Raw genomic sequence first — 11,009 nt, forward strand, 5'->3', positions numbered from 1 at the left:
GGAGCTGTATTCTGATGTCCAAGGTCTGAAAACAAACTCAAACATTTACACACTCACCTGTACTGTTGTAGTGTTGTAGTGTTGTAGTCATGCAGCTACTAACAAAATTCCAATATAAAGTGACTCAATAACAGTTTAAGAAACAGCTTCATTAACAAACCAAATATTTTGCTTCTCACTTATGTATTCAGGGGAAAATTAACTAAGTACATTTACTCACTCAAGTACACATTTGAGATACTTGTACTCAAATTCAATGTACTTGAACTTTACTTGAGTATTTCTATTTTATGCACTACATCTCAGAGGCAAATCCTGAACCTTTTACTCCACTACATGTCTGTGTTCCTTAATGGGTTGAGGGTTAAAACTAAACAAACTATTTGAAAACATCTGGAAGATACATCTTCACAAAGATGAAAACAGCTGTTTTTTCTGACACCATGAAAACTGGAAACAAGGTTCTCACTGGACATGATGTTATAAAATGTGATGCCGTCTTAGAATATGATGCATTGCTGCAGATGAAACTACCCAACAGTATATAAAGTAGTTGAAATGAGCTCAACCTTAAACATCTACAGCAATAACATGCAGCACACACACTAATGCAGCAGTAATATCCATCTGAAACGTCAGGGACAGTTTTACTGCACACTAAGTAGTTGCTAATAATACTTAAATACTTAAGTAATGCTTCCTCCACTACCCCACCACCCCCCATCTGTGGGCGCGCCCCTGTCTCTGAACAGGAAGTAAACACAGCGTTGATGGGGTCGGGGAGGTACCCCTGGTACCCCAGGGTACCAGGGGTACCAGGGGCTTCTCGGAGGTTGTAGACGGAAAAGAATGACATTAAAGTGCAATAAATACAGACTTGTGTATATCACCCAAAAACATGTTATTAGAAACAAAAATATAGCAATTACGCTATTAAAAATAGCATACGTGGGAAATTAAGCTACATCTTTAAAAAATAAATACTATACTCGTTTTTTCTTTCTGGTTAGCTTTTTGTCTCAACAGCGGAACCAAACATTAGTTTATAAAAACCAATGATTGAGCAAACAGTGATGACGACGCCGGTGATAACCCGGAAGAGAAGTCGCCAGCCTGTGACCTCTGCTATGTACGTAAGGAAAGATGACTGAACAGAGGTGCGATTGTTCGACACCAGTGAACACTTGGCTCGCTTCAACGAGTTAACAGCGACAATAAGGAACATGGTGGAGCTGTCCGACTGACGGACTGTCGGCAGAAACAGGAACGACGGACGGTCATTCGCTGAATTTCATCAGACAGACGTCGGGACGATGCTAAACGTCTTGCCTACCGATAGAAATTAGCCAGTGTGTTCCTTCTCCGACAGCTTCAGGTTGTCCTCCTCTCCTCCTGCTCTTCACTACATCACAGTCGTATGTATCGGAGAAGCGGACACCAGGTGTAGAGCGGCTGCTGAACTGGAACCCTTCGGCGGCTGACAGCCACGTCAGCTAACGCTAGCTCATATCTCTCCTGACCCATATCTCTCCAGAGTGCACCGTTCTCTGGGTTTGGTGTTGTGTACCAACAAAAACCTAAAGCATATTTGTCTGCGACGATGGCCCCGATGGGTATCCGGCTGTCACCGCTCGGTGTGGCGGTGTTCTGCCTCCTTGGTGTCGGTGTCATCTACCACCTGTATGCAGGGGTCATCTCCAGCCGCCTGGCTGCTTTCAGGTGATGATGGTGTGATATATGACATGATGCATGGTGACATGATGTATGGTGACATTATCTCAGTGCGCACAGTCAGTGTATGTGTATGTGTATGTGCAGGTGCAGGTGCAGGGCTTGTCTTGTAACGTTACCTTTAACAAGTCCAGCTCAGTGTTAGTGACGCTGAAGATAACAATGACTGTAATGGCCTGAAAGAAGGCTCGATTATTGCTGTTATCTCTGGCATGAGTGATGTAAACACAGTACATGCTGATATTGTAGTAGGTAATGATCTGTCTAGGTGTTGCAGGTGAAGATGTTGTTATAGGCTCATATTACATTATTATATATGCATTCGGATGTAAATGAGTCTACCTTTGGTCTTTGGTCGACTGTTTAGTGAATATTTGTGTGCAGTGACATGTAGCTGGTTCTGAGGGCTCGTTACTGAACCTCAGTCTTTTCTTTTTTAAATGAAGTGATGCAGCACAAACCAAGATGGAGAAATTATAGGAACGGCACTATGGATGGCAAAAAGACAGTATAAACAATGGAGACAACAAGACAAGACAAATAAACAAACAAGCAGAAATAAATGGCACATTGCTTTGTATGTTGAGGGTGCTTTTATGGCAGTGTGTTTCATCAGGGAGTCAGTGAAGTTCTGACACTAACACATTCTTGTTGTGTCTCTTCTTCTCTGCAGACAGAGAAGAACAGTGGATCTGAGGGACCTGCTGGCTGTCTCAGTGGAGGCTGCAGTGCTGGGTGGTCGTGAGGTAAAAACTTTTTTTTTCACAGCTCATTGAACAAATGTTAAGTAGGCTTTTGTAGTGTAGACATTTACCTAAGAAACACTATCAAGTAATCCACTATTAACAGCCTGTAATAGTGTGCTGAGTTTGTTTTTCCTTGTTTGATGAGGGTTTAAAAATGGAAGTATATTACAATAATGAAGTAAAGTACATTTTTCATGCAGCTCCAGTCAGCAGTCAACATTACAGTACATAAACACCTGACAATAGAGGGCACCTCCGTGGATTGGTTTTGCAATGGGGTTGATAAACAGGAGTGAAAATAACTTTGCACCCGACTCTCTTAATCAACAAAGTTTAGTTTCACAATTAATCGATTGTTTAGTCTACAAATTGTGAAAAAAATCTATAAATGCTCATCTCAATTTCCCAGAGCCCAAAGTGAAGTCCTCAAATTGCTTCTGTTCTCCAGCCAACAGTCAAAAACCCAAAGACTCCTAATTAACTCCCATAAATGACAAAATAAATCAGCAAATCCTTACTTTGCAGAAGCTGGAACCATAATGTTTGATTTTTTCACCTGATAACATGACTGAAAAGATTAATGCAGTATCAAAATAGCTGTAAATTAATTTTCTTTTGATCGACTAATCAATTCAACAATTTATCATTTCTGCTCTAGCCTGTAACAAAGATATAATTTGACTCCATACTTTTAAAGTTATTAACCAGTGTTGTGTTGTGGAGTTTACTTAAAGTGAACTATCCCTTAGCTATGCTAACTATGATTTTCTAGTCTCTAAAGAAACCACATGCGTACCTCTCATCTGGAGCCCTAAAACTCTCTCAGCATGTGAGATGTGAGTTGTGTTGTTTCTCCCTAGGTGAAGGCAGTGCGTGATGGAAATAGCCTGAAGGAGAAGTCGAAGGGCAAGACAAGGGAGGGAGCCAGTGAGCCTCTGACTATGGGCGACCTGCAGTCTCATAGAAAGATGTTTAACCTCATCAAGAACACCTTCCCTGATGTCACGGTGAGCACAACCACAGTAACTGTTGTATAAGTTTCTAATATTTTGAACAGCGCATCTTTCTTGCAGTGTTCTTGCTCTTTTTCAGTCAGTAAGTGTTTACAGTGTAAATTCAAGATGTGTAACAGAATACCCATACCTGTTTGGTAGAGGAAGAATGGAGGAACTCAATCATGCCCAGTCCCACTAATCTCAGACAGTTAAATCAATAACTAAAAATGATCATGCACTAGCAACAAAACTAGAAACCACAGAACCAAGGCCGGACCTTTAGAGAAGCTGCTGTGGTCTAATTATTCCTGTATTCACTTCAGTTGGATTCAAGTCAGAAAGGAAAGACAGAAAGCAGGTTTGCAATATGCTTTCACATACCGTTGAAACTTAAAATAAACCTGAGGAACATGTGTTGGTTTTCAGGTGCACAGTGAGGAACATGACAACATGGTCGACAAAATAACCTGGACCCGGAACATTCCTGCTGACATACTGGATAAGATTGAGGGGGGCAAGGATGTTCCTGCTGAGAGCATCACTGTGTGGATTGATCCTCTGGATGCTACACAGGAATATACAGGTGTGCATGTTAATGAAGTTAAGTCATTTTGGGTGACATATTGGACAATAAAATGTCCACTCATGGGACTCGAAGTGAAGTGTACGTTGTTAAGTCTAACATTACGTTTTAAAAGAAGCTTAAATGGATATAAAAGGTTTGGTGGGCAAACTTGTGTGCCTAAGGTAAGTTTGTGTATGTTTGTTCTTCCATTATCTATGTAAAGTTCACTAAACATGCACGGCCCTTCGCAGCTACGCCCTCTTAACAGTCATCCAGTTAATCTAAAATAGCCGGGAACTTCCCATTAGAGATCCTGTTTACTCTGTCAGCCACTGATAGGACGTCTACATTAAGCCAGTTAAATTTGTAAATGCAAATGTTTCCCGTCGGTCTCAGCCTTCCATCCAGAATGAACCGTACACAGCAAGAACGATAACTATAACACTGACTATAAATAGATCGTCTTAAATATCGTTCTAACTCTGTTGTATGGCAGATTTCACTCCACATCTACAATGACGGTGTCAAACCGTGTCTTTGGGATCACTTTCAGAGTGATTTGATGACGATAAGCTAATTGATGCCATTTAGGAAACATTTTTTTGACAGTCTAATAACTCAGTTTTGGTTATTTGAACATCTTATTAAACACTTATATAATGTATGCCAGGCTGCAAATCACACATAAAAAAAAAAGTCATTTTACCTTTTCAGATCATTAACATCCATATTACTACTGGTAAGCTGCAGGCACAGCAACATCTGCAGCACATGCTTGGCACCACTGTTTAGAAAACATAAACGTTCATCAGTATGGATGCTCACATGGTTATCATTATTGTCATAGTTATAGTTATCTTGCTTGGTGTCCATGGTCCTTAACACTGCATATTCTTGCCAGACACTGAGCTTTTCCTAAATGGTCGCCTGAGTTTATGAAATTTACTTTTGATGTTTATTACAGTAATGTATAAAAACTCAGTGTGTATGGGATAAACAGAGCTTTTGCCAAACAATTATAACCACGATTTGGTTGCTTTGAAACAACTCTCAATGTTTTTGTCTTCTACTTGTATTAAAAAGCTAGTTGAAACACAGAACACACATATTTTAACAAGAACAAGACTGATTTCTTTGTTTATAGATGAGCCACTGTAGTTTAAGATGAAGGTAATTACAGCTCAAATAGTCTATGGTAACCTATACAGTTGTGTTATTAGTAGTATCCTTTTTTGGCTAATTATGCTGGTCTGTGGTCCTGTCCTGAAGTGTTTACTGATCTCTGTATCTTCTGTTGTCTCCACTGCTCTCCTCTATTTATTCATTGTTACACCCTTTCCCGCCCATATCCTGTCACCTTTGTTTTTACCCTCCCTCCCTCCATGTTTATGTTCTTTATCTGCTTGTCTTTCTCTATCCTTAGAGAATCTGGTGAAGTATGTGACCACAATGGTATGTGTGGCTGTAGATGGTAAACCAGTCATCGGGGTGATCCACCAGCCCTTTACTGGGTTTTCTGGTGAGTGTGTGCTTCCACAACTTTACTTGTGTGTTAAACAAGATGCCTCCACATTTGAAGCTTTACATGGTTAGACTCTTGATTGTGACTTACAAAATATGTTTGTTTTTTTTAAATTAATAATGTGACCTTTTTCTCTTTTGTAAAACTCACGTAACATCAACTTAGTTCAAGAGTTTTGTATTTTGTAGAACACTTCATGAGAAGAGATTTGAAGTTTACAGTGATGTTGATAGGTACACGTCCTGCATCTCTGATGCATTAAAACCCAAAACGACACAGTAAACTCACTATTCATGCATCCAGGCGATGCTCCGTATTTTCCCCCTGATAATACTACATTGTGAACAACAAATCTGTATTGAAATAATTATAAAAGTAAACTTGCAAGACAGAAAAAAAATCAGCTGGTCACCATTTCCTACCATTTGCGCACTGTGTGTATATCTCAAACATCGTGACATGGTACTTTCTGCTGCAACAAAACCAATCCATGACTCACAGATTTCAACAATCAAAACTACATACGTGCTATTGGTGAGTAAACTAACAGGGCTACTGTCAAGAATAATCAGCTCTGATCGATTTTGTATTTTCTCGTGAAGATGATGACGGATGATGCTTTGCCGTTCAGGAGACGCGCCGCATTGAGACAAGTGTATCAGGATGATGTGTATATAATAATAACATTGATCATCTCATCACAATGCGATGTGCTGCTGGGAAACCTTGGGTGCTGGCATTCATGTGAATGCCGCTTGACACGCACCACCCATCCAAACACTGTTGTGGACCAAGTACACCCCCTCATCACAACAACACTACCCGATGGCAGTGGCCCCCCAGCAGGACAGTGTGTCCTGACACACTGCAAACACTGCTCAGGAACAGCTCGAGGAACACAATAAAGGGCCCAAGGTGTTGACCGGGCCTCCAAATTCCCCAGATCCCAATCTGATCGAGCATCTGTAAGACGTGCTGGAGCCGGTCTGATCCATGGAGGCCCCACCCCCCAACATACAGGACCCAGAGGATCCACTATAAAATGCCCTGGTGCCAGACACCACAGGACTCCCTCAGAGGTCTTAAGTCCATGTCTTGACAGGTCAGAGCTGTTTTGGCTGCACAAGGGGAACCTTCACAATATTAGGCAGGTGGTCATAATGTTATGCCTGATCGATGTATTGCTATGTATATGTATGTATATATATACAGTATGTCAGCATCCATTTCCAGGTATTTACATCTAGATCTGTTAGAAGGTAGCACCTTTTGTTTGGACCGGACAGGTGTTTTTTCCTGTCCAGATGTGTCCTATTACATCGATAATTCAAACAATAAATATCGCTGAATGTCTACTATCAGTTTCAGCTTTGGGTTTTGCCTTTGCAGACTGCGTTTATAGTTAAAAAGGTGTAACCAACATGAAGACCAGAGAGCTGTCTATGGGAGAAGAGCAAGCAATTTTGAAGCTGAGAGAAGATGGAAAATCCATCAGAGCTATTGACAAACATTGGCCATAACCAGTACAACCATTTGGACTGTCCTGAAGAAGAAAGAAACCAACGGTGTACTCAGCAACAGATTTCGAATTGGTGGATGAAGGAAAACATCAGCAGTTGATGACAAAACATTGTGAAAGCTGTAAAGAAAAACCCTAAAACAACTGTCAGTGACATCAACAATCTCCAGAGGGCAGGAGCGAAGGTATCACAATCCACCATTTGCAGGAGACTTCGGGAACAAAAGTACAGAGGCCACACCGGAAGATGCAAACCACTCATTAGTAATAAGGAAGGCCAGATTGGAATTTGCCAAAAAGTATAGAGACGAGGCTCATAAGTTCTGGGACAAAGTTTTATGGACTGATGAGACAAAGAACCTTTACCAAAGTGATGGAGAGAGAGTGTGGAGAAAGAAAGGATCTGCTCATGATCCCAAACACACAAGCTCATCTATGAAACAAGGCAGAGGTAATATGGCTTGGGCTTGCACGGCTTCTTCTGGGACAGGCTCATTGATCTTCATTGATGATGTAACACATGATGGCAGCAGAAGTCTACAGAAACATGCACGTTGTGACCCTCAGTCCGCCCCGTAGCTTGTGAAATCAGGAAGCGATGCAGCAGTAACGTGGATGGCAGCAGAAACAAACCTCCTTGAGCAGAAATGAGCTGTACATTTAAGGTTACTCAGGAGAATATTTTGGACAGTATTAGTCATTGTTTTGGAACATTGCAATAATAATAAACATACACTGTGTGATTACAGTGCAAGATCCATGTCTCTCTTGTCCCTTTTTATTTTGCAATATAGGATGACAAGTCCTAGGGGGAAGAAACTGTAAAATGTGCCTTCTTCTCTTTGTCTCTCTGTCTCCCTTTCATCTCTCCCCCAGCCTGGGCGTTTGTAGGTCAGGGGTCAAATATGCACCGTCGCTCGTCCTACAGTGTCAACCCTCCAAAGGTGATTGTGTCACGTTCTCACTCTGGAAAAGTGAAAAGTTACATACAGGATGCCTTTGGAAACAGCACAACAGTAATAGAGGCAGGAGGAGCGGGTGAGTGGAGAATTCTTTGACATCTGTATGTTACATATAAAAGTATAGCATGGTGCAGATGAAGCTCATAGCAAACTGTTAACTATTGTAAATGTGAATTTGATTGATTGTCAGCATTTGACACATTCATTTTTTGCCAGATGAATGAATGTTCATACATTCGTATAATGAACTTCCCACACAGTTCTCCACTGTGGATCACTAAGGCTGGATTACACCAACAAGGATTAACTGTTAAACATGATTAGATCATGGTTAAAGTTTAAATTCACTTACACCGAACTTCACAACTGAAATCTGAAAATTAAGAAAGATTCAATTTAAACCTCACTTTAAACCTCAGTTTAGTTTTTACTCTTAACCTAGTATACCTTTAAGTTCCAATTGTGATCCAGTGTTAACTTTAAACTTACATTTGTGGAGGTTTAACTCTCTTTAACTCTCTCTCTCTGTCTCTCTCTCTCTCAGGATATAAGGTCATGGCACTTTTGGAGATGCCGTCAACTGAAGCAGGTTCTGTAGACCAGGCTGATGTTTACATCCACATCACCTTTATTAAGAAATGGGACATCTGCGCTGGTGCGGCTATACTGACTGCACTGGGTAATGTAACAGCTATTATTCTTTTGTTTGGTTTCCTTTTCAGTTCAAAATCTATTCAGATTTTCCTGTTGATTTAAAAAAAAAACAAAAAAAAAAGTGTTATCCACACATGAACGGATAGGCTAAAACGCAGCAGGATAGCAATTATACCATACTAAGGTTTGTTTTGACATTTTAATAAATGGGTCATTATCATATCTGAAATGAATATTTAATGGCTGTTGTGGACTACATCAATGACATGTAATCACAATGATTGTAGGAGGCCAAATGACAACCCTGAAAGGAGAGGACATAGACTACAGTGGAGAACCGCTCAACAAAGGAGGTCTGGTGGCCAGCATTGGTGTGGAGCATAAGGCCTTTCTGGAGAGACTACCAAACTGGGACCCCGACAAGCACTGAGAAACACAAATACAGAGCCATTGATTTGGTCAGGTTGTGGTAAAGGCAACACGTGGTGGCTATTTTCTATAACTAAGAGTGGGCTGCAAATGTAACCAGGCCTGCACGGTTTAGTCATGGTGGGACACCAAACATCTACCAATCAGATGGATATGAACCAACATAGCTGCCGATGGAATCTGCAATGGTTGACACGATGGCTCTGAACACACACTCCCTGACATGCACACATACATGCAGCTGGGAGAAACAATGCATCATGCATACACACAAACACATGCTTGCAGTGAACACTGGACAACAGTTGCCCTGCCAGAGTCCCTTCACCTTCAGAGGACAACAGGATGACTCTAATGTGAAATGTTAAACCGAGGAGCACAATGCTGAGTGACTCACATAAATGTCTTTTCATCATGTTAAGTCCCCTCTTCATCACATGATATTCCAACGATAACACAACAGTAAAGAACAACTGTATTCCAGACATGTACGGTACCATTCAATTCAACATCACTTAGGTGGCTGTTTCACTAACTGAGCAAATCATTATTAGGGACTGGAGAGAAACAATGAGCCACAGTGACCTAAAAAATCAGTGAAATGTGGGTCTATAACTGGATTCATCAACCAGCACCATCATACCACAACAGTTCACTGTCTTAAAATGATCTGCTTCAAAGTTGTCATCTGAGGTGACACAAAGACCATGAAAACTATCACCTATTCTAGATCATTACAGTGAAAAAAAGCCGTTTTTAATCCTCCACCACAAATTTCATGTTAGTTGACGTATTAGACTAATTAACTACTAAAGGTAAACTGCTAAATTTGTCCAAATTAGTACAACAAATTGTGTTTGTGTACTCGTTATTTCCCAAATCATGGCAAAGCCCTGAAGGGATCAGATTTACAAATTTTGCTAAACTGTGTTCCAGCCAAATAGACGGAAACTAATTTTTTATCAGTGAAATCAAAATTAAATGGTCATAAGGAAAAATGGGTGAAAGTCTTAAATCTTATCACCTTTTGTCTGAGACAGATTTTTGGCTGATTCAACCTACAATCAGGTATGGGTGTGTTTCAAGTGGTTATATGCAAACATAGCACAATATGATAGCTGCAAGGTGTGTCAGTCAGGGTTTGCAATGGCTTCAAGTTGGTCTTTATCTTCCTCAACATTCTGTAAATAGACAAAAATGAGTTGAACTGAACTGAAGTCATATAATTCTCTCTCCAGTACAAACTGTGTTGGTTAGACTGTTGCATTGTGAAACCAGACTTGAGACTAGACGGTGGTATGGTCTCTCCTCTGCTGAGAACAATGTACAAAAACAAGTCCCATCTGATGTGTGCAGTCGCATTCATGACTCTTAAAGTGATCATCCTGCCAAATGGCCATAACAGAAGAACGGCATTTGTGTTTCAATAGTTTTGTGTCACCGAGAATTATATTGAAGTTTAAAAAACTAGACCATGGAAACCCACTCGAGCTGGACTGGTACATTTTTTCTTTTACAAACCATTTCTGCTATTGAATATTGTACTGTGCACTGTTCAAATTGATTGATGCAAACCCAGGTAGTAATCATATTTCGTTGAAGACTGGACTGTACACTGTGTTTGAGTACACATGTTATTGCATGGTTTTGTGTTTTGATCCTCCAACACATCTCACCCTACTGAAAACCTCTGTTTCTGCAGACTACTGTCGGTCTTTCTGTACTGTCTGCTATAAGTGTGTCAGTCGCTTTAAACTGACACTTCTACATTCAACATTTGTATTGTGTGTTCAACAACAAACACTGATGTGAGTAACGTCAGACTTTTTGCTGTGAAACCATGTCAAATGATGAAAATAAAACCCACCAGCAAAATGAGACCTGAA

General features: G+C 40.5%; 1 protein-coding gene across 1 annotated transcript; it reads left to right on the plus strand.

Annotated features, from left to right (window-relative positions):
- Window positions 1-1,117: 1,117 nt before the first annotated feature.
- bpnt2 (3'(2'), 5'-bisphosphate nucleotidase 2) lies at window positions 1,118-11,009 on the plus strand. Its single transcript, XM_073491568.1, has 8 exons — window positions 1,118-1,719; window positions 2,405-2,477; window positions 3,338-3,484; window positions 3,899-4,055; window positions 5,461-5,556; window positions 7,955-8,116; window positions 8,585-8,719; window positions 8,982-11,009. The coding sequence occupies exons 1-8, from the start codon at window positions 1,601-1,603 to the stop codon at window positions 9,122-9,124; spliced, it is 1,032 nt and encodes a 343-aa protein (XP_073347669.1). The 5' UTR covers window positions 1,118-1,600; the 3' UTR covers window positions 9,125-11,009.

This window comes from Pagrus major, chromosome 21 (assembly GCF_040436345.1).
Source record: "Pagrus major chromosome 21, Pma_NU_1.0".
Classification (NCBI taxonomy): domain Eukaryota; kingdom Metazoa; phylum Chordata; class Actinopteri; order Spariformes; family Sparidae; genus Pagrus; species Pagrus major.